The 24,824-nt window shown below is 38.8% G+C and overlaps 1 protein-coding gene across 11 annotated transcripts in view; it reads left to right on the top strand.

Annotated features, from left to right (window-relative positions):
- Positions 1 to 24,824, top strand: part of MYT1L (myelin transcription factor 1 like) — a 314,269-nt gene that overhangs the window by 96,713 nt on the left and 192,732 nt on the right. For 6 of the 11 annotated variants that reach the window (XM_074819982.1, XM_074819974.1, XM_074819972.1 and 3 more), the window contains exon 1: positions 22,778 to 22,872. The exons of 4 other annotated variants lie outside the window; for them this stretch is intronic. In XM_074819982.1, coding sequence (XP_074676083.1) covers positions 22,792 to 22,872 — 81 coding nt within the window. In that variant the 5' untranslated portion in view covers positions 22,778 to 22,791. Of the gene's footprint in view, positions 1 to 6,999; positions 7,106 to 22,777; positions 22,873 to 24,824 lie in introns of those variants that run through there. One more of the 11 variants, XM_074819980.1, reaches the window with a different exon arrangement.

Genomic DNA, 24,824 nt, shown 5'->3' with positions numbered 1-24,824 from the left:
ATGAGTACTTGAGCACAAACCAAGCTAAAATTGGGGAAAGTAAAATGAAATACACATTGATACAAATGGGGTATTATCTTCAGACAGAAGTTCTACTAAAAGTATTTTTCATGCAATACCTGCCTTTTTTCTTTCCCTTAACAGGCTGACCAGGGAAGTGGTTGAGTCACCATCCCTGGAGGTTTTTAAAAGATGTGTAGAAGTGGCACTTAGGGACATGGTTTAATGGTGGACTTGTCAGCGTTAGATTTACAGTCGGACTCTATGATCTTAAATGTCTTTTCCAACCTAATTGATTCTATGATTCTATGATTCTGTGTACTTAGGTAAACCTATTCAAAGCAAATATTGTTTTAGCATGATTTGGTGAGGAGTTCCTTGTACTACTGGAGTCGTGCACTGATTCTCAAGTTGTTAAAGGCAGAAGATGTTAACATCAGAAAATCAGCCTTTTGTTAGCTAAATAAGCAGCTTTGATTGTGTTTTTGTTACAGAATGTGTAAGAGAGCGTTTTACTACTCCTATGCATGTCATTTGTTTAAGAACATGTGCCGCTTAGTTTTCATTGTATTATTATTACTCAGAGTCCTTTTTATTTTACAAGATACCTCCAAGGAATATATATTTTTGAATATTCAGCAGTAAAACTTGCTGACACTCTACCTGTAGTTGCTAAACATTAGAAATGTTGCTTTTATTTTGATTTTTTTAAATGGTTCGAAAGAAGTTGACTTTTCAGTTCACAAAAAGAGCGGATTATATGCTGACCAGATATCCGTTGGAATGTACAAAGTCACTTCCAGTCACCATTTTTCCTGCATTTACCTGGTGTTAGTAACTGGTAGGGAATGTACTCGTTATTGTATGACCAAGTAACAATAGCCCTGCGACAGCCTCGAGCAGCTGGAAAAGATTAGAGCCACCCCTAAACTGCTCTTAACTGTATGAATGCTGCTGCAGAAAAGATCCTACACTGAAGATGTGATCCTTACTGTCTTCTGCATAGTCAGGAATCTGGGTCTCTGTTTTATACTTTTGCCATTTGACATTGAAACTTCAGAACATGTATTTTGGTTGGGAGCACAGATATGTAAGGTATAATTTACCAGCAAAAATGCCTTTAGAAATTCAGGTCTTTCCCTGCATCTGTTCTCTCCTTGGAGGAAGAATAGTGTTAACTAACCCAGAAATCTAACATTCTGTTACAGCACACTCCTGGCACCGCTGTCACAGTTCCTTTCTTATAATCTTCCAAAATCCTGATAGAGTCTGGGATTTTGACCTACTCACATGACCCACTGTACATCTCTCTGATGTCAACTATTAAGTGAAGCTAATCTTGATGAAAGATTTGCCTAGATCCCATGTTGTTAGCCTGTTTACTCTTTTCCAGAGAGGCAAAGGACTGAGATTTTGGTGTGGTCATTAACATAAGAATGTTTCATCATCATCAAAAATATTCTATTATACTTTAAAGAGCAGAGACTTACAGGAATATGCTGCTTGCAACTATGGTAGAAGGATTCAAATCTATTTATACTCTCTTACTGAATATTAACTGTTAAAGCATGATAAAGCATGAATAGGGTGAATTCTTATATGAAATATAGCTGTTATATAGTTATTTATGTTTAATTTTCCCTTCAGTTTCTTTTAATTTTCAGCTTGGATCCACTTATCTTGATATATTGAGGTCAGATTTCAAAGGTGATACACATTGTTTAAGACCTGTACAGTACTGACTGGGATTTTATAAAGGGCCCAGACTGCTAAGCTGCTTATATAGGAAATCTCATCTCCATTGTCAAGACTTAGATATAAGCACTCCTGGAAATACCACTAGATACTTACTGCACTTTCGGATGTGAAAGTACCTTTGAAAATCTGTTCCTAAGGGCCCATGTTGTACATCAAGCTGTATGAAAATCCTGATGATTTCTTCACACACATCCAAACTGATAAACTGTGAAATGATTATTCCATCTCTCCAGCTTATCTTCCCCTATTCTGTCCTTCTTACACAGAATCACACAGTAATTCAGGTTGGAACAGATCTCTGAAGGTCATCTACTCCACCCTCTTGCTCAAAGCAGAGCCAGCTTCAAAGGTAGATCATGTTGCTTGGAGTCTTGTGCTGCTTTGAATGTCTCCAAGGTTGGAGGATCCAGATTCCACATTTCTGTGTACCCTGTTCCACCCTCACTGTGATTATTTTTATTTTGATTTTTATACAGCTATCTAGATACACTACTGTTCTACTCGTCCGTTGATGCAGATGTAAATGCTTCTCATCTGTTCTTCTCTCTTATCTTTTCCCCAGTGATCCCTTCTAACCCTGTTTCCTGACCTCTGTTACACTTGATGTCATTTTCTCCTGATCTTCTCTTGACTATGTCTCTCTAGCTACTTCCTTTCATAATTCAAGTGTGTATTAGTCTTTATTAACTCTTCCAATCCTTAGAAAACTGTCCTGACTCTGTTTCCCTCTCTGTTGCTTCCCACTGTTGCTCCAGGATCACTTGTGCTATTTACACGTTCACATTCAGTTAAAAGCATCTGATCTTCAATGCTATTATAAACCCCTTCATATTGGCTTCTGACCTTGTAAGCTGAAACCACTCTCACCAAATTACCTAATGATTCTCTCTTGGTCAATTCTTAATTCTCCTCTCACACTGTCAGTTTTGATCTTATTAAATCTCATCATACCTTGCATCTTTGGCTCCATTGTTTACTTGTTTTCCTCCTAAATCCGTAATCATTCCTTTTGTTCATACTTTGAAGTGTCCTGATCAGACTTCTGCCAAAATCCTAAGGAGTTTTAGTTTTGATCCATCTCTCTTCTCCTTTTACACATCACCTCTACAGTCCTACCCACAAATAAATACAATTGACATCTTTGTGCTACTGACTCAGATTTATATCTGTACTCCAGATATTATAATAGCAGCTCAAGATGGACCTGATTAAAAAAGGGCTTCCCTCTTAGACCCTCCTTATTGCTTGTTTTCTCAGTCACCATCTTGTCTGTCACGTCAATAATACTGATGTTACCTTTGATTCGGGCCTCTTCAGATCCTCCTGTCAAGGCTATGTCTAAATATTTCAGATTCCTTTCTTTCTAACAGATCTAATCTGTGGTTCTTAATCCCATACCAGTAAATCTGTTGAAGTTCTCTGATGGTGTATCTACACAGTGTATTATAGCATATGTTCTAAGGACCTGGCATGATGTCCATGCAGTTTTAACCTTTGGCAATATAATAATAAAAATAATTCATAAATGAAAATAACATATACGAGTGGACAAATTGTGCATTATTTAAGTATGTGTGAATATGGTGCAATTTATATAGAGATTGGGGTAAAAGATGGAAAAGTTGCAGTAGGCAAACTAATTTTGGGAAGTCCACTTCATAATATGTCTTAAATTTCACTGTCAAGTACAGTTTTATTTTCTAACTTCATCCTTGCCTTTCTGCTGCACTCAGCATCTAAAAACGTGCATTACTGCTATGTTGTTTAACCACTATTTCTGACATCTCTGAATTTATCCTGGTGTTACTGTACATAGTTGCACAACAGAGGAAACTAAGGATGGATCCTTTGCTTTGGGTTTCTGTATTTTGACAGATATTAATCAATGCTGTAACTCTGGATTTCTGTTGCCACATTAAATCTGCAGTAGAAATTCACTCTCCCCGTAAGGCAAACAGGATACTGAAAATTTTCATGCTGTTCACCTGGTGTGCTTGCTCTTCCTCACAAGATTAAATATGTTTCTGAGGCTGAAAAATAAGCTTAGCAGAGTCACCATTATGCCAGTAATATAGTAGAAAATGTAAAATGTTTCCAAGCTCAGAAGTCAATGAAGATGCTGAAACATAAGTAAATGCTCAGAACAAATTTATTTGTATGATGGTCTAAGCATATGTGTATTGATTCCTGAGACAGACAGTTGGCTGTGTGAAAGACAGGAGAGAGTAAGGGTAAAGAGGAGGGACATGAATTCAGTTACCAAACTGTTTTTATTCTGAAAAGCTTTTTCATTTCAAAAAGCATCTGAGCATTTGAGATACAATGAGAATAGAGGGACATAATTTTAAAGTCTTTTACTGTTTTTTTTTTTCACAAAAATGCCCAAAAACATATGAGCAATGAGAAAGGCAGTATGGGTTGAGTGATGAAACTATCACAAAGCAAACCAAGAATGTTAAATAAATGGACATTTCTTTTGCTTTAAGTTTTCTAAGTCTCCAAATTACATCTTTTTGTATTTTACTTTTATCCACTGACTTTAATTAAAACTCATTAGAGGTATTTGTGTTTTTATGGGATTTTTTCTTTTAGCTGTAGTGGATGTGACCTTTAAAAAATGTTATCTGGGACCTTCTCTGATTTGAGTGTTGTTGCCTCATCTGACATTGAGATTTTACAGCTTTATCTGTTTCAGAGTAAAGGTGGTCAGATGCCGCTGTGCTGATCTGAAGATTATCTGGTACGGTACTGCAAAGCAGTGGAGCCACAATCCCACTGCACTCTTAACAGAGGCAAAAACTGAAGCTTTCCATGAATAAGGTCTATTTTTAAGACCTTAAATAGTCTTGAGAAACTATTTCAAAACTGTAGTAGAATTTATTATAATCATACCAGTGATGTACTGATATACATTACTACAACAAAGATAGGAAAATGCCCTGGCTTTGTACATATGCTTTTAAATCCACTTGCTGATATATTTAATCGAAGTGTAGGGTAGTGTTTTGAAACTAGTGCTGGGAAGAGTGGTATGCTGGAAGCCTTTGTTCAGTGTAGCATGACTGGGGCAGAGGATTGCAGTTAAGCATAAATACAATCCATGGAGTTGATTCTGTCCTTCTGTCCTTTCTCTCATATGTGTATTACCTATCTTTTTGAAGAGGGAGTAATCTCTTTTTGTATGCTCATAGGTCTGATAGCAGTCAAGGTCCACTGGTGCTAATGCAATATAAATTGCTGTTCAGTAATAATAAGTTTAAATGCCCTAAGCTTATGGTATTTACTGCTTGCAGAGAAGGTAGACTGTTGAGATGCTATTCCCAGGGCTTTTTTTTTTTCCCCCTCTTTGCACAGAGTCTGAGGAGTCACCCTAAAAAATAGGCAGGAGGAAGAATTGTGATTTGACTGCTATGCCACAGGGAGCTGGTCGAAGATCATTGCATTCATTTCACGTAGGCCACTGAACAGCTCTCAGACCTTAACAACTTTTAGCCATTACTTTAGCTAGGTTGGATTTGAACTAGTAATATAAAGGTGAAAGGCCCAATGGACCATTATCAATCCCTAGTCACATAGGCTTCTTTTGCCTGTCTTCTTAAATTTGTGCTTCATCAGCGAATGTGATTCTAGCACAAAGCATCCAGAACTTTTGGTGAGGACTACACAGATATTGTAAACGACCTGGGGATGCAAGGGGCGTGTCTCTTAATAATTCAGGCTGACGTTAATGCATCACGTAAACTAGATGTTTTATACATTTAGTGCTTAAAAGTCCCATTAGTTTCCCCTTTATCCTCTCCACCTCTCTTTCTTTAATTTGCAGTAATAGTTTCTTCACTGATGTGAAATTTTATGAGATCTTCAGTAGAATTTTTATTTTTAATTTGTCTCTCTTTCTTAACAAAAAATAATAGGGTGAAAAACAATGAGAAGAAAAATGAAATTATTTCCACTGTGCCTTTTTCATTCACATTATCTCTGCTTGTGTGTGTAAGTGTGTGCTTGTGTGTGTGTCCACATCGTAATTATCCCTGCTTGGGATAAAGTTCTGGGGTGTATTACAAACTATACAGCAACACTGAAAAGAAGGACTAATCTTGCTCTAGTATGACTTTTAAGTAACAGTGTACAACAATGTGCATTACTTAGTACATAATTACCGTTATAATTTTGTGTAGCGACACTGGTACTGTGATACAGTAACTGGCATAAAACCCAAATGACATCTTTTGAAATCTGCATATTACCCTTTAAATACTTATTGAATATAAATTATGGAAAACCAGTTAGTTATTTGTATCTAGAAAGCTTAGAAAAGCCCCAGACAATAGTTACTATTTAAAATCTCTGCAACAACAGCAACAAAAAAACCCCTGGCAATTAGAACAATTTCGAAATTTTAAGTATTATTACTAAACTGGGAATAAGGAGGTTTCAAGTTTACGGATCAATATCTGTCCCTATTTCTTAGTGGGGAGGGTGTATTCTTTCCACATTTATGAGCACAATTAAGTGTTTAATTCAATTAAAGGATAGTTTGTAGCTCTGCAGCATGGAAAGCCATGTAAAACCCTGGAAGCTGTGAAAATTGGCTCCACACCCGATTAGCTCATGCAGCAAAGAATTAGCTGAAATGGGAAGGCAATTAGCAGCAAAACTTCTATGCAGCACTAAGCTGTAGGCATTGAGTTAGCCAACCAGGAGTTGTACAGGCTACAGCAATGAACCCTTTCTCTACTGACACACACCAGTTTTAGAAAACCTTATGAATCTGTCACCTGCTGTTCCCACCTTGCTAGTCACATGTAACGGCGCAAAAACCAGCCTCTTTTCAGAAGGGAGGTGTCTCTGTAGCTCTCCATAAGGATAAAAAAATGGGCTTGGAGTTCAGGTGGTTATTAATCATTAGACAGTGGTGATCATTACTAGCAAATATACTACACCCTCAGAGTAGTATCCACATACTGAATTCTATGCTTAGATCTGTCACTGTCAGCACTGGCTTTTCTTTTAACATTTGTGATTCTGGTTTTTTAATCTACATAATAAGTGTATCATTTCTAAGTAGTCCTTAGATGGTGAATCACATCTTGCACACTGAATGCAAGTACCAACTCGTGTGGTCAGGCTCGTTCTGCCTGCTGTTCAGGCTGACTGGATGTCAGCCAGGTCTGACCTACCACTCTTAAGGCTTTGTTAGCACGATTAATCCCTGACTGAATCTGCTTTGTGTCTGTCCAGGTTGGAGCATGGGCAGAAGAACTGGGGTCTGTTACAGTCCTGGATGCGCACAGACAAGCCCATAAGGAAGGCTGGGTGGCAAAACAAATCATTTTCATAAAAAGAGGTTGGCAGCTCTTATTCCACAGATCCAAAATTGCATGAACTCCCACAGCTTCTGTTTTATTGGCAGGGATTTCTGTTTTCCACCTCATTGTGCAGGGTCACGCCGAGCGCCTCACTCCACAGATTAGTGCCCTCTTTGCTCTGCGTGTTAGGAGATGTTCAGCTGGGGAGGATCTCTAACTACTGCAGAGAGAACAGGATGTGTCCCTGGATGTTTATAACACCCTTTTGAATTCCACAGACAAAATGTGGAATATGCATTCAAAGTGTTATTATTGTAGGGATATTCAGAGGGAATATTGAGTGCCTGCAGGAAAATGAATTTAAGCTGCAATCCTGTTATTGGATTCCATCTCAACACAATCAGCGTACAGAATCAGGACCGTAATGAGAGTCTATCTATATTTGAACAAGGAGTTTAAAAGCAGCTTTTCAAAAGATCTGAAAATGTGTTTTTTCACTCCCCTGATCTGAATTTGGCAGCAGCATAACCCCTGGGGGCTGCCATTTCAAGTGATAGTTCCAACAGGAGACCCAGCCTAATGACCTGTATCAAAGCATGAGGAACAGTGCTGCAACCAGACATACAGAAAACTGCTGCTGCCAGGAGACACTGAGAATGGGGGATGGTTTCTAGAGCCACTACGATGTGGGATTTGCCATCAGCTCTGAGTGGCATTCTGAGCAGGATATTTGTGTTATTTGAATATGAGAAACAAGGAAAAAAGCACAAGAAAAGTTCTAGAACTTGCAGAGAGCTGTGAAAAGTCTGGTGCTGCTTTATGTCTTTTCATTGCAGCTGTGATTTCCTTGATCTATCTTTTGATTTTCATATTCCATGTTAAAACATGTTAGTTATAGGTCATTTAAAAATAAATAATTGTCAGAGACTTAGCCTTTGGTTATTAAAAAATGAAGTCAGTTTCATTCCTAAAGTAATTAGGGCAATATTTTCAGTGTTCAGCTATCTGAGTTTTTTGTTCTCTAAGCTCTAAGGCATTTTGGATTTTCCTCTTAAAAGTGCTTTCCTGGATGACCAGTGCCATATATTTGTCTTAGCTGTAAGCTGTAGAGGAGAGAGGCAAATCCTGTTATTTATATTAGTCTTGAATGAGATCAGAAACTGATTCTTCTGTCAGTCAGGGAAGTCATTGAGGGAATTCCCTGAGCGTGGCACTCAGTCTGAGTAGAGTTACACATGTCTGTTGTACTAACCTGGAGTACATTTACTTTTCACTTAATGTGTTACACGAAGTCTGATGTGTCACCAGTTCTCTAATGGCATTGATTATTCTCAGGCAAGGCATAGGTGGCTATGGCCTTGTGATCATAGCAGTGGAGAACAGGAGGCATTTATACAATTGTAATGATTGTTAAAATATATAATTTCTATTGTTAGACATGTCTTGTTATTTTTATAGAACATTTGCCATACCTGTGTTGTTACAGTGGATCCAGAAAGAGCAGAAACTTTTTTCACTTTTTAGTTTCCTAATTATCATTGTTTTACTACAGTACATTGTTTTGTATTATATAAATCTGCCATACAGTACTTACAGTTTTATTCCACAGTACCAAGGAGTACTGCCACATGAAATTCAATCAGTTCAAATGCAAGTTTTTCAGTAGTTTTCTTGGTACTTTGGTAGCATGTCAGGTGTTTGGTTTAGACAAACCAAGATTAATATTTTTTTATTTCTTTAAATCTTGCTTTCTCCATTAGAAAACCACCACAAAAAGTAATGATAGCTGGCTACACATAAGGAAACTGTACGAAACTATACAGAAAAACATGTTTCCATTTTTCTTAAGTGGTTTGAGAACAGCTTGCAATCTGCAGTGCTGTAAGATGTGGTCTGCAGTAGGTCTCTGGATCACGCTGGGCTCTTCATGCAAAGGACTACTGCTAAGTTTTGCCCCACTTCCCTCCCAGCAATGTCTATAGGACAAAATCAGTCTTTTGTCTGTCCATGTGATGTGACATTCCAGATGTGGTCCTGATGCATGGCTTGTGTACACATATCACTTCCCAAAAGAAGTTAGGAATTAGGTTTTCCTGCTATGGTCTAAAGGAAGAGATTCATCCAGTAGGTCAACCAGCATTTCATTTAATATCGATCAGCTTCTTCTTAGTACTGTGTTTCACATTTCTTTCTTAAACATTTTGAACTTCAGCACCTTCCTTGGCTGTGATTAAAAATATTAGAAAGTAGTTGGTTGTGAGTTCGCTTCTGCATGCTCATGCCTTCTCTGATCCTAAATCCCTCCATCAGATCCACAGTATGGATTTCAGATAAGCAGCTTAAATGAGGTACTAACTTGGCTGTAATGTGTCAGAGGGCATTCCGAGAATGCTTTACCACCACGCTGTTTGCCACTGGACCTAAAACAAAGGCTAATGGGTTTTCATAACTGGATGTGTAATCATAGGGGAACAGGTTGATAAATGTTCCAGGATCCAAATCAAAATGGTCATAGGCATGTTAGGTGAAAACCCTTCTGTTGCTTTCTGCCCAGACTTCTGCACTCCTGTTATATACGGATTAATGGAAGCGGAGCAACAAAGAGAAGGGGGAATCACCAACTGGCTTGTTTGCTGTTTCATTGTTGAAGCAACTTGCAATTTAAATAAAATTTAAGCCTGTAAAGTAGCCCTGTCTACTGAGACTACCATGAAGCAAACCAAAATACCTTTCTTAATGCTGATGACTTAATATACTACCTGCAGGAACTCAGGATATTAGTTATTGAATGCAAATTCCCTTATTCTATGCATAAGCAGTTTGCTTAGAGTCTAATACACTGATGAAAAAATTGTACAGTATTTTATTATATGCAGTGATCAAAGTACTGTTGGTGTAAAGGAGGAATACAAATAGAAAAGAAGATTTAATGAGTCATATTGGAAGATGGAGATGGTATAGAATAAATAAAGCACTACATTTAACATCTGCCAGACACAGAGGTGGGCTTTGCTGACTCCCTGGTCATTTGCAAAACTTTGTTTTAACTTTGCAAAATAAAACCCAACTTGTAGGAGTCATTATAAATGTCCAGATTAATATGCAGACTACTCTGGTAACCATCCTTGGACACTGGCCTCCTACCATTTAATTTGAGGGATTAAAGTGTTTACATGTCTAAAAAAGCCTGTATTTTTACATAAATTATCTTCTCCACACTTTTATCCTTCAACATTTTTGAATTATTAAGAAATAACATAAGGACAACTGTTAGTGCTAGTTGCTATCACTTCACGTGACATTTTTCATTCTCACATTAAACTATAGTTCCTTTTACCTGTTAGAATACATTCATCTAGCTGCAGGAAACTGCAGAGGTTAACTGGGGGAGTATAAGCTGTGTTTAGGCTTTACATGCAAAATGGAAGTCAGGGAGTGCTACCGCAGGGCGGTCACCTCTGCCCTGGTGCTGCCGTGCCCATCCGCCTGCCTGGGAGGCCATTTTACTGTGGGGATGCTGGGACCCAGGTGGTGCCCCCTAAACCAATGCCCTCCCTAAACTGGCCATGGAGAGGGCTGAGAAGAGGCAGAGACTGCCGGCAGTAGAAGCAGCTGCAAAGCAGCCAAAGCAGTGACCTTCACGTAGCTATCGCTGGGCGTTCACTGCCTGGAGCTGAATGACTCTTGTGCCCATTCCCTCCTTCCCTCCCTGACAGGCTTTTTGCACCAGCTTTGCTCCATGCCTGCCCTTATGTTTTTTCTCCCTTGCCTGGTCCTCCTTTCGTCTCTTTCAGTGTCCGGTCTTGCTACCCTTTTCCCCACTTAGTTCATTCGTCTGTACCAAGCCACCCCTAAGTGGGCCCAGATGGTAGTCGCACTTAGTCTGTGTGTGTGCTCAGTCTCTCCGCCGCCTTTGTCTGCTCTCTCTCTCTGCAGACTCTCAGTTTCCCTGGCAAGTGCTGTCTGATGCTCTCCACTTGTGTAGCGCATGCACAACAATGCCACTGTCTTGACTACTCCACTGGTCTGTGCTAATTAATGAGACAATTAAAGGCATATTATTTTCAAAGTTTCTATTAATTCACTGTAAAACTATTTCAACATTATGAAATATACTCATCCTTGAACTGGGTGTGAAGACACAGAAATGTTTTTTAGTTTATTGCCATTGTGCACTACTTTTAATAATGTACCCCTCACAGTCTGTCTTTTTCATCTCCTCTCTGAAATGAATGCACCTATTACTCCCACAATCTAATTGGAATATTAGTAGGCTTCTCATAATATTGCCTTTCTGGGGCTATATGTTTCTCCACTATACTCTTCTTTGGAGGAGAGGGGCAAAATTAAGCACAGTGTTCAAGTATGCAATCTACATCAATTAGCATTGCATATTTGGAGTCTATTTTCAATGTTGTTCAATATCCTGTTAGAATCTTTCTTTGTTTTTCTGTGCAGAGGGCAGGTGTTTCTCTGAGAATACATGGTTCACGTGATTTCCATTTAAGCTGGGGCAGGATGAATATTTGAGCCAATAACTCCTAAAATATGAAAGGAATTGGTAAAATACACTTGGGTACTGGGAAGGAGCACAAGAAACAGGAGAGAATTCTGAAAAAGATTAAAGAATTCTGAGCAGATTCTTGCCTGCAAGTGGGAATACACAAACAGAATGGCTTTAGAAAATAAGCAAATACTGTAAAATATGTAGAAAAGCGTATTTGTTTCTGGAGAAGGGAATATTGAGATAGATGCTGAAAAAAAGAAAATGACAAAATCAAGAGAAACCAAAAAAGACAGGTGTGTTTGGCCTAGTAGCCTTTTCTTCTTACTAAAATGTCTAATGTTCTTATGTTCACAACTTCTGCGATTCCCATTGTCACAACAACTCTGCTTCCAAGAAGGCTGGTCGTCCCTAAGGCTTTAACGAACTCTGTATCGGGGGTGACAGAGAGTGCTGCAGTCAGCAAACAACCCCTTGTTCCCTTTGCTCCTGAGAGGGAAGGCCTGACTTCCATAATGCTTCTGGTTTCACAGCTGTAAAGCTGCCAATATCAACATGGTTGTTGACAACGGCCTTTAAAATATGTGAGCAAGAAACTAAATGGAAGGGAAAACAAGAATGAATTGCAGGGGAAATGTTAGACTGGATGTTTTCTGGGTATGAAGCTTATATAAAATAGATTCTCTGCCTAGCCTTTTTCATGTCATTTATTTATCATCATTATTAGAAGAAAGGTCTATGTGAGGTAGAAGTAAATTTATATCTGAAAAATATCTGTCTTATATGCACCAAATATTTTCTTTATCCAGTGTGCCAAACCTTCCTTTTTCCCCTTAATTCCATGTCACCTGACAGCCCTTTTAAGACATTTTTTCCAATGTACGTCTCTCATTTTTCCTGAACTCCTTATTGTCTCAGATTTTTTTAGTAGTTTAATACCTATTTATTTGTTTTTATACCTACAAGCAAATGAATATTATTGTAATTCTCATGTGACTTACTTTCTCTTGGTTTTGAATATATTTGTCATTCCTCCTCTAACCTGTGAATTGGGAGTTCTTTGGAGCAGGTATTTTTTTTGCTGAATATATGACATATGCTTAAGACTTCTAGTAATCTATAGCATTATATATGCTTAGAGCAGTAGGATACTCATCCCTAATAAAATTCATAGATGTTGCAAAAGCAACTGCAGCAATATAATAAATAAGACTTAGGAATAGTAGTACTCTTTTCTTTCTTTTTCCTGTTCATGAAATACAGCTGTGAAATATAGCAAACTTCATCACAGAAATTTGTCTTCTGAGCTAAATGGCTGGCTCCCTGGGGCAGGTCTTTGTATAGTTGCAGCAGTGAGAACATTCCAAACACATGCTGATTTTTGCTTTAATGATGTATTATTCTGTATTATTTATGCAGCATTAGCACAAGATATGATTATCAGGAAGCAGTTCTTTCATCACTTTACAACCTAAACATCTGGAGCAAGGAAGACTTACCCTCAGTGGAGAAGGGAGTTAGGGAGCACTTAGACTGGACATACGTAAGTCCATGGGGCTTGACAGGATGCACCCATGAGTGCTCAGGGAGCTGGCTGATGTCACTGTGGAGCCACTCTTGATGGCTGGGTCACAGTGACTGGGAGAGGTGCCTGAAGACTGGAAGAAAGCCAGGGTCACTCCTATGTTCAAGAAGGGCAAAAGGGAAGATCCAAGGAACTACAGTTCCTCCAATCTTCCACTGAAGACAAAATTATTAACTTTCTTGTTAATTTCTCTGTGTTGCTTGCTGCTGTTGTACCTGAGCACTTGCAGTAGCTGGGTAAGATAAAACATGGCATTAGCCGCACTTCTGATGAAAAACTACAGCACAGAAAGGATAAAATTCATTAATTTTGGCTCGTTAGTTTACAATCCCCAGATTTTTCAGAACACTTAGTGTTATGTGGAACTTGTTATGTTCAAAGCAGAGTTCCTATTGCCTTTAGTAGGAGTGTCTGATACTGTTGTTTCTGACAATCGGGCTATAGGGTGCCAGGCTTGGAACCAAAGGTAAAGTGTGACCTGCTCAATGTCTGGCTGAAATGACCCGAATGCCATGACATGGGCTCTCTGTAGCAGAGGCAGAGACAGCTGCAATTCTTCAGGCAGGATTCGGCTGCCTTAACCTTTCTGTTCTGCCTCATTCTGCTCTAGTTCTGCTACACGTAGAGGACAATAATCTACTGCTGCCATCAGTTGCTTCATATGCTTGCATGGTAGTAATTAGTGCAGTGGAACAAATGATTCCAGTTTGGCAGATAACCAGTCTTGGCAATGTGAGGCCATATGATCAAATTCTAGGGATTTTTATTTGCTCAGAGAAAGAGAAAATATTTAACTACAAAAAAAAACCTTTTAAAAGAACGATCTTAGCTCTGTCATTTCGCAGTCTTTGTGTGTTTGAATTTTTAAATTTTGTGGAAACTTATTTTTTTCATTCTGGTCATGGAAGAGCCTACTTCTTAAGCAAGTAGCGACAGTAATCAAAAAATCTCCATTCTCTAGGAACTGTTACTGTATTTTTTCTTTTCATATTCTTTGTGAACTTTACTGTAGTACATTAGACTGTAAGTGTACCAGTGTTTTCCCTATTCCTTTTTTTGTAATTGCTCTTCAAACAAATCTGAGTTTCATCTATAATTATGTTTAATTTTGTGATAAATTATGACTTATGGAGAAAGTCTCAAAATGGCATACCAAAACCAACACAATATCACAAATTGCTTACCATTTCCACTGGAAACTTACTGATTTATATAAAAGAAAGATCAGACCTTATTCAAATTCAGCTTAAAACCTTTTTTCCTGAGATAAAAAAGTTTTCCTTTGTTTAAATTATTCATTGCTCACAAGTTAGTCTGTTTTTACATTATTATGCCATCCAGATTTTTCAGAGTTTTATGTGTTGCTCATGTTACTGACCAGAGTAAAACCAAATGGTACAGAATCACGAAAGCAGGTAGTTCCAGAGTGTTTCTACTCATTTTGTTCTAGCATTTGCGCAACACACTTCAAGCAGGGTTTCAGTGCTATGTGTATATATATTTAAATCTCAGAAGGTGGGGAAAATTGTTTGTTCTCTATTGGTGTTTTTTAGATCTAATTCTATTACTACATTTTCCTCTCTTTCCATCTTTTTCTCCCCCGCTCCTGACTTTTATTTATTCAGTATCAGTGGTGAAAAAGAAGCAAAAAGTGAATATTACCCTTGAGTGAAGGACTGTCAAATGTACCTGGGAAACAGAGAGGTGAAGAAATAGGTTAGATGGGTGGGAGCTCCTTCTGCTTTGAAATATCCGCTGGGTCTGGGAGAAGCACATGATGGGCATGCTGAGTCAGTATGCTGTAGTCCTGGAGAGTCTGTATAGTGCTCTGTGAAGACATGTTGTGTTCATGTGGGTTGTGCTGGGAACAGCCAAGGCAGGCAGAGAGAGGAAATAATTACCCCCCAGGATTTCATATATATATATATGTCTTTGACCAAATATATCTTAGGAACAGGTGGGGTCTGTGGAGTAGCACTAGAAGAGGGTAACACAAAGCACCCTGGAAGACTGGGTACTTGCTGGAATCAGGAAAGAGAAGCTGATAAGACAGCAGAATTTCTTTGTGCTTGAAGGGCCAAATTATTTGTTTGGTTGAGTTTATGTAAGGAGCCTTAACTGTGTGCAGTTGTGTATATGTGCCTGTGAGGGAGAGTGAAAGAAGGGTCATTTTGGGGTGGGATTTTGTATGAGGAAGAGAGTATGTAATTCCCAGCTCTATTATGTTTATTTGGGGCATTGTAAGCTTGCTGTATCATGTTAGCAGCAGGGCTTCTGAGTCTGAAAAGGAGCCAGGTAGTTCAAACAATATGAATGGAAAGCCAAATAAACCATCAAAGCGTAAAAATGTACAAACTGGGATGAGAACATCACAGCTACATACCAATAGCATTGAGAAGAAAATCTCAGGAAGCCTAAATGAGTGACATGTAACTCATGTGCATGTAAACAGAGGGAGATATCCTTTACATATAAGATAAGGGTTGGGGTTTTTTTTGCTGGGTTAGGAAAATAACAATACATGACACACTAGCAACAGGAAAGGTGTAAGGCTAATTCTTGTTCCCCTGTATCTGTTCAATTTTGATTTTGTCTTAACACTACAGAAAGGTTTTTTTGATTTTGGTTTTTATTTTTCTTATCTTAAGGTGTAATTTTGCTAACCAATGGACCTGCCCCTATGTGTTGGTATAATAGAATGGGGAATTGTTCCTCATGGCAACAGATTTTTTTTCCAGAGAGGTAACATCAAAGATACTCAAAAGCTCAGGTTCAGTATAAGGCTACCTACTGTGCATCCTGGGGCTATGAGGTGTTTGCTTTCTGATGTATGTGTGGGAATGCCAAACAAACATGTACTGCTCACTCTTGCATGATCTGAGCAGAATATGTGACAGGAAAAGGAATGCTGCCCCAGTTAGTTACAGGTAAAGCAGGCTGTTGGGTGCACATTCATCCATGAGCAGACTGTAATACTGGATTGCGCCATGCTGCTAATGACCAAAGCTAGTCAATATAAATGAAACTGATACAAAAAACCCTTGATGTTCTGAAGCAGCAAATTAAAGGGAGAGAGCAACTATGAACTTCTGACAACCTATTTTGTGATGTTAGAGCTAAGCAATCAAAATCACAGACCTAAGTCCAAATCCTTACATTTAAAACTGCATCAGTTTACCTACAGGTGTTAAAAAAGAAGAGATGAGAAATCAGAATATAGCAGATGCTGTTATTAGTGGGCAAATGTAAAGTAGGTCTAACCCCATTTAAGTTACTTTTAAAAGAAGATAATTGACACATCTCCTATATTCCTCCTCACTCCTGAAAATACACACCGAAGAGATGTGGTGATTCTCTGACTTTTACACATCTGCTATAAATCTGTGACTTTGATAGAGTGAGTCATGATGATGGAAGAAAATTGGTCTCAATGTCCTTGTCTATACAAAGTAAATAAAAAGTGCCCTGGCTCCTTGTTTGGCCCTGAGGGCAAGTGGCAGACCATGGCTTACATCCATATGGCTAAACTTCCTTCTTCCCTAAAACATGTCAGCCTTGTCTGTATTGTGTATTGGGAACCATCCCAGACTTGCCTTACCCTCCAAACTGTGCCCAGGTGTTGCCTGGAAGAGTGCTAGTTCCCACAAGTCAAATCTATGCCAAGGAGTGTACTAGCAATTAAATAATATGGACAGTTGCATGCCATAGTGCCCTGGCCCTATTTAGTTTACTAGCATAACAATTTACTAGACGATGTCTGCAAAGGAAGCTGCTGGCACAGTGAAACCAACAAGAGCTGTAACTGCTAAACTGTTTAAATACCAATTAGCTGGATCTTTATAGGACCAACTGTAGAGTGAAGGGAATTGAGGATAATTCTTTCAGTATGAATGTCATAATAGTAATAGTGTTCTGGAATAAATACTATATGTCAAATACTGTAATGTTCAACTATGACATATCTCCACACTGTATTAGAAAAGTACACATTCAATGGCAATTTCATATCTTTATTGTTTTCACTTCCTCACTTCCTATGGACAGTTATTTTCCATAGGATTGCAACTTCTGTTTATTAGCCAATATTTTCCATGAATGTATGCAATAAGTCTAACCAGTTTCTCTAGAAACTAAGCAATGACTGGTCAGTAGCTCTGCTTTAGTCCTCCCTCGCCTTCAGGACAGAAATCTCTGGTCTTACGTTGCAAACAAACATAAAAAGGACTCTTCAACTATTATCCTTCTTCAAAAGTTATGAGACACTTGGCTCTAGCTAAGTAGAAGCTTTCCACTTCAGCAGTCCATTCAATCAAATGAAGCTGTAATGACCAAATGATTCAAATATGTTCTTCATCAGAAAAAAAGGCAGTTGGAATCTGTGACCTCATGATTCAGAAGAAAATTTTCCAGCCTGAAAATTCAATACCTTTACTTTGCCTCTGAGAATGTATATATTTTAGTATAGCAAGGCATACTTCTGTTCAGTCTACACCACTTCAACAATCACATGTAGAGGACTTGCAGGTATGAGACTAAGTAAGAATCTATCAGACACCTGTGCTACTTTAAAACTTTACTCCAGAAAGCAAAGCAGAACCTGGAAGACAACATTCTTTTTTATTCTGATTTTTGTTTTGGAAGCTAAATGGGAATAACTTTGGGATGTATTGAGGTAGGAGCAGGGAGAGGATACAACCTGATTATTACATCTCGTCTCTTTTTAAACTCTTAATAAGCTAATTACTTACGCTGATTCTGCATTTACTAAGGTAAGGACAAATTTATCTCGATGCAGATGCCAATGAAGCATGTATTTGTGTATCATATATCACAGTTACAGTCATGTCGAATTGAAGGTTTCTCTGCCACTGGTGCTAAGAAGGAAGCTTTATATAGCATATATGGCTTATACAATCTACCTTTATAACAGCTGTAGATACTGGCTTTTCATAACATAATTTCAAAAAATGTTTGGGAAGTTGAACATGTAGTTTTAGGCTTTGGGAAGAACAGATAATCTCCTTTGGGAATTATTTGTTGGAGTCCATTGCTGCTAATAGAAAGGTTATGGGAAACTTAAAAAGCAGGACATGGAGACTTTGATACTCCATAGATACAGAGTAAGATGATTTAGTGTTGGTATTCTTCTCACTATGTGATTTTTAATATTTAAGCTTTGAAAATGAAGTTGATATTAATTTGTCTGTAAAATAGTCATCCTTGTAGGATCTTAACTGGACCAGTATGGAATCAAATCTCTGTGACTTAGTAAGAGGAAAATGAGATGAAATGGTGGTCCTAAATAATAAGCAGAAAGTCTTTAGGGCCCTCTGTTCCCTATAGATACGTATGCTGAGCATGCTCAGTAGAAATACACTAGTGATTAGTAACTGACAATCTATTTAGAACAACGCTTTAAAACCTGCCGCATTAGTTTCAGGCTTGAAATTCTTAAAATAGATTTCTGAAGTAATGTGTTTTCAGATCAAACACCTGCCTTTTCTAGGACAGAAGGAGCTTTGCTGAAAATTGAAAGATACAAGAAGGACTCCTAATCAATGATATGATATTTCTTCTGGTAGTGGAAACTAGTCCCTGAACACCTTTATAACAGGAATAAGAAATAATGGATAATTTTGTTATAAACACCTTTTTAATAATGGCAGTAGATGGATTTCAGTAAACTCTGTTTTAGTTCTAAATCTATTTCTGTTAATGTTTGTTTAATATTATCTACAGAATGGGTTTGTGCTGTTCTTTCAGGAAGTTATTTTAAAGTTTAAATGAATGTAGTTACACTGTTCATGTTTAGGTTTCATTTGAAAATCTGTTGGGTATTTGACAATTTTAATGACTTTCAAGAAATTAGAGACTGCTCTTTGAGACTGCATTATTGTCTGAGGTGAAAGTAGATCCACATTCTATACAGAAAACAGATAGCGTAGTTTGCTTCAGCTTCCTAGCTGTACTGTGGTCTTCAGGCAGATTATCTCCCTGAAGAAGCTAAAGCTTTCAAATTGTACCACTAAAAGATATTAAAATATTAAAAGCAAAAAAAAGTATTCTTTGAAACTTCACATTATCTGTCAGTTAAGTTTTTTACAGTTCCTCATTTTTAAAAGACATGCACAATGTACATGTCCATTAAAATTATAAATCAAATATCTCCCAAGCTTTGATCATTCTTAATTTGTGCCAGTCCTGTGAAGTGGTTACTGAATGATCTGATCTGGAGGGAGTGAAGGAAAAAGGTCACATCAAGTGCCAGAAGTGCATTGATTCTCACTGCTTGGCAAGCCAGCCTGTGGAGATAACATGTTGGTCTGTCTTAGAAGACCATACTTGCACAAGAGTTAGAAACAAACACTTTCATTACTGCTAGTTTCCAAGATGATGGGAAGATGAAAAGTTCTTTCATGGAAGCACGCCCTTTTATGTACACTGGTCTCCAGTCTCGTAAAAAATATCTGCCTGTGTGACTATTTGTGGAAATATTTTTAAAATAGCTTCTCTATCACGTTTGAAGGCAGAAAATGAGTGGGAAAGAGGCCACAAAATCTTAGTTTTAAATAAGAAGTGCAGATGAAAAAAATTGAGGGGAGAGAAGTGTTGCTTAACCCTCTTTTTTGAGTCCTTTGTTTTTCTGTACATTTTGATTCTTTGCCTTATGAATTTTTTCTAGCTTTCTATTGCTCATGTTAGCCATTACCCTCTCTTGCTCAACCAGTAGCAACTAGCAGTAAGAATGTACAATATATGTTTTCCTTGGACAAAACTAGGAGTACACCTGCATTAACAGCTGGAGAACTCAACAGCAAACAATAATCACGACCATTTTAAAATTCTCTACAACTCATTGTAACTTCAGATAGAGAGAGATTTTATCCCCATGGGAAAAGCATTTTACCCCAGGGCCCTCTCGTAAATTTTGACCAATTTTTTAGAAGAGCCGAGCAGCTGCAACTCTCATCATCTTTGATTTTAAAAAAACCAACAACTGTAGCTGGTAGCTTTTGACCTCTTCATTTACTTCCTGGATGGGAGCTAAGCTCCCTTGAAGATCTGGCATGAAGATTATAATAAGAGTTTATCAAACATAAATTCCAGGTTACAATTGCATAAGTATCTCTAGTTTCTGACTTCAGAGGGTTATGTGTTAGTGTTTGGGACTGACTTCTGTATCAGAGGACAGAAAGCTGGGAATAGCCTTAGATGAAGAGGAATTTCTGCTGAATAAATCAAAACTAATATCAGTTGAAAGAGTAACACGTGAAGTTGTTGTTTTACCTTTTCCTGTCACAAGAACATTTCCCCAAAAAGGCATTTCTTTTAAACAGGGCTTCACTTTACTACTATGCCACACCGAAAGAAACATCTTTGAAATGTTTCCAAAAAAAGCAGGTGTACACTAAAGGCTTCATACCATCAGCTTTCAGCATGTAAACTGTGTTCTCTCAATGAGACTAATCACATGATACCGGGCATAATAGTGATACTGGGACCCACTCGGGCTGGCAAAACTGAATAGAAATCAGACCGATCACTTGACTGGGACCTGTTCCAATTTTATTTTGGATTAAAATCAACTTTCTCTGAACCATTCCCCTCCATTCTTTATCTGTCCTCTGCAATCCTCTTCCTCCTGAAAAAAGAGAGTAATAATTGAATTGCTTATTTCATTATGCTTTTAGGCATCCAAAAGAGATTGTTTGTAACCTACCTTTTTTTTGCTTTCAGAGTACTTCAGTGGTGGTACTTTTAATGGAAATGCTGGTTCATCTCCATGCAGCACTTATTTCTGTCATTCATTTTTTAAAAGAAGACTAAGTTTGTAGGCTTCAGGACTTCTCATGTTATCTTAAAATGAAGTTATTCTGCTCTATGCTGGTGGCTTCAGCCTAGAGGTTGACCATACTGCCTTAAGCTCTGAAGTTCCTCTCTCTTCTGCTGTTGCCTGCTTTACACCTGCCACAGAGATGGCTGCATCTGTACTGTGGTATGCACGTAATTGGAAGCATTCTGCGGTCTAGCAGAATGAAAGCTGCAATATAAATATGAATTATTATTATACAGCATATTAACCCAATTTTAAAATACAGGGGGTTGCACTTTCAAAATATAATATGGGAGAGAGACTTATAAACCCCATTTCCAGTCCATGTCATTCATTAATGGGATTGTATATTTAGACCTAACATACAACTTTAAAAATTACCTTACAATATCTGTGCATTCTGCAAGTATAAAATATGGCATGAAAGTGACTTATATATGAACCTAGTGAGCTTTGGAAAAGAGGTATCCATGGGCTTACCTTCCCACCCCCCACCCAAAATCCTGCTTCTTTGACATTTTCTTCTGGCTTGAAAATAATTCAAGAGTAAGAGCACATTAGGGGTTGAAAGAGGCTGGTAACTCAGACCTACAACAAAGTCTGTAGTGGGAAACAGCTGAAAACCTTAACTGTTTGTGTGACAAAGTCGTGGGCAACAAGGAAGAAAGGACGAAAGCACACTTGTTCTTGTGACAGCCTGAAGATGTTATTCATGGCAATTCTCGGATGCCGTAATTCTGGTAATAGCAACTTATGATGTGGAAAACATTTTTTCATCCTTATGCTTTCTGATTTCTCTCTGTAGCAATTTGCCATTAGCAGATCCTAAACAGGGAGTAAACAAATTCAGCTGTCAACAAATATCAGGTTCTGGTCACCAGTGTCTTCAGGAGATTTTGGCCATTTTGAATTATCAGAGGAAAAGAAGCTTTGCTTTATGAACTGTTAAAAACCTGTTTGAATAAGCTTAGTCTTTGATGAAGAGTACTGCCAATCTCTCATCCAGGCCCCAAGGGCCCCAGCAGCCCTGCCAGCCCTGCCTGGCCTCCCCCCGGCCCTCCTCGACCCTGCCGATGGGCCCAGCACTGTGGAGCCTGACCCCCAGGCGATATAGGACCTTGCCTCCATGGTGGGTGCTATGGGACCTGCCCTTTCTATGACATCAGCCCTCCAGAACTCCAGGGTAACCTCCAAGCCCCGCAGGACACTACAGCCAATCTCCAAAGGGGAGTCATAGCCCTGCAGACTTCTCTAACACCCCCTGCACCCGCAGCAGCCTCTGTGCCCTGAACCCTTCAGAGATGACTGAGTAGAGTATGGGGGCCTTTTAGTCAGATGTGGCTAATCTTTGCTGCCTGTGTCTTAACCATTCCTGGTTCTTGGTGTGAGCTGTAGACTGGGTCATCCCTGAAAAGGGTGACCCTGGCTTCTGGAACACTGTCAGCACTGTGTTGAAGCATGGAATATATGAGGACTAGCATCTAATCAGTTCTTAAATAAAGTGAGAAGATGCAGATGAAAAACAGACATCATCCAAAAGCACTGCTATAACAATGGTGACTGTACATATTCACTTATAACAATATTATGCTGATTGTGTGTTTAAGTCACCAGGCAGGTCTGAGTCTACCAAGAGTCAAGGATAGGTGACAGATACTGTGTTCCAAAATGATGCAAAACCTTGAGACTAACCTTTCTCTTTTGGGACTCGCTTACAGGACTTAGCACCTTGTTGCACTGGAGTTCTGGTTCTAGGATTAGGTGATGTGGATCATGTTCAAGGTGGACAGCGTCACTGTTCATGTGCTTCAGCCTCTCACGGACTGCAGTGGTAATGGACACGTTGCACTGCCTCTGTTCAGGATGTTCTGTGCAGATCCAGGTGTGTAGCTAAGCATGAATGTCATTTAGCACATGACAGAAAGAAGTGTGCTTGATAGGGATTGGTTCCCTACCCTTACCTGGTAGCTGGTGTAGGAGAGATAAAGCCATAACACATGGACCACAGTAATTGCTAACTTCTCACTGTTCATTCAGGAGGGAAGGTGTCATTCTTTTATATGGCCTGTTTTATATGGGTCTAAGATAATATGACATGTAATTGGGCAAATCAGTGTCTCCCACTACAGAAGGACCCAGACTGGCCTGGAGCTACCAGAACGATGAGGCAAGGCATAAAACTTGTTTCAGCATGAGTGAGTACTGGGAGTGGAAGTGATGTGACTGCATGACACTCTAGTGAGTAAGTCTTGCTGAGCAGCTATCCCAGCACAGTGATAAAGCTTCCACACTGCAGCTCATACATTTGGATGGTGGTGCACCGTTTATGTACCAGGTGTAGGCAATGCTAGCCAGAGGATGTGCCGAGTTCAAGGTACAAGAGAGTACCAGTAGGCATGCTGTACTGTTTTTGGCAAGGATGGGGTTAATGTTCTTCATAGCAGCTTCTATGGTGCTATGTTTTGCATTTGTGACCAAAACAGTGTTGGTAACACAGTGATGTTTTATCTATTGCTGAACAGTGCTTGCACAGCATCACAGCCTTTTCTGTTTCTTATGCTGTCCCACCAGTGAGTGGGCTGGGGGTGCACAAGGGGTTGGGAGCAGACACAGCCGGGACAGCTGACCCCAGATGACCACAGGGATATCCCATACCACAGGACATGGTCAGAAATAAAAGTTGCCAGGACTGCTGTTGCTCGGGGACTGGCTGGTCATTGGTCAGCTGGTGGTGAGCAATTGGGTTTTTTTGCATCACCTGTTTTTCTTGGGTTTGTTTTTCTTTGTTTCTTTTTTATTTATTTATTAAACTGTCTTTATGTTAACCTACAAGTTTTCTAACTTCTGTCCTTCCAATTCTCTCCCCCATCTCTCTGGGAGAAGTGAGCAAGTGTCTCTGTGGTGCTTATCTGCCTACCAGAGTTAACCCAAAACAGATGCCCAGTCTATTCTGTATAGCATTATATTTTTAAACATCAAGAGATTACTACACAAATTTCTAAAGCATGTTTCTATATGTACTCTTCTTAGGAAGAAATCCTGCTCTCTACGAGATAGCCAGTGTTTACGTATGTGACTGCAAACACTGTGTACTCAAAATACTGGGAGCTAAGGGTTACTATAGCCATGTATATTAATCCATAATTAATCCATGCTGCCAGGCTGTTAATTTTTCATGTTTGGGAAAAGGCTTTTCTAACCAGTACAACTTTATAATTGTGGATATTTGAATTTTGTCTTCATTTATACCCCAGAATTTATTTTTTTTGAAAAAGCTCCTTCCCTTTTCCTCTCATGGCAAGAGGAGATAATAGTTCCCATCTGGTGAGAACAATTTTTGTGCAGTAGCTGAATGTTTTTTGAGGGAGTAAAATATGAGTAAGTAGTAAGATATGAATACAGGTATAACTACTTCCAACTTTGTTGTGTGTTTTCATCTGAATCCTTTAGAAGCATCATTACTTGTATTCTTTAGAATAAGTTGAAAGATATCAAAATTGTAATTTAGATTTATGACAGAAAAAACTAAACCTTGGTTTTCAGTATCTGCTCTATTACTTACCTAGATACTCTGGAAACTCTGCTACTAAGTGCTCCTGTGTTATAAAGGAACAAGAAATTTCCCAGATTTCTGCAGGTAGAGACTCCTTAGAGTATGAGCTTAAAGAAGTCTAGTCAGGTCATCTAGCACATCCCTGAAGCTGCCAGGACAGGGAAAAGAAGGCTGAAGTTATACTGCAATTGATCTGCGGCTGCAGCCAGCCTGATACAGTTTTGAATAGCTTTGACGCTGCTTTAAACGACGTCTGAGACCAAGCTATGCTCCCATGTCAG

The sequence above is a fragment of the Strix aluco genome, chromosome 3 (genome assembly GCF_031877795.1).
Source record: "Strix aluco isolate bStrAlu1 chromosome 3, bStrAlu1.hap1, whole genome shotgun sequence".
Taxonomy (NCBI): Eukaryota; Metazoa; Chordata; class Aves; order Strigiformes; family Strigidae; genus Strix; species Strix aluco.
This window is presented reverse-complemented; position numbering and strand designations above follow the sequence as displayed.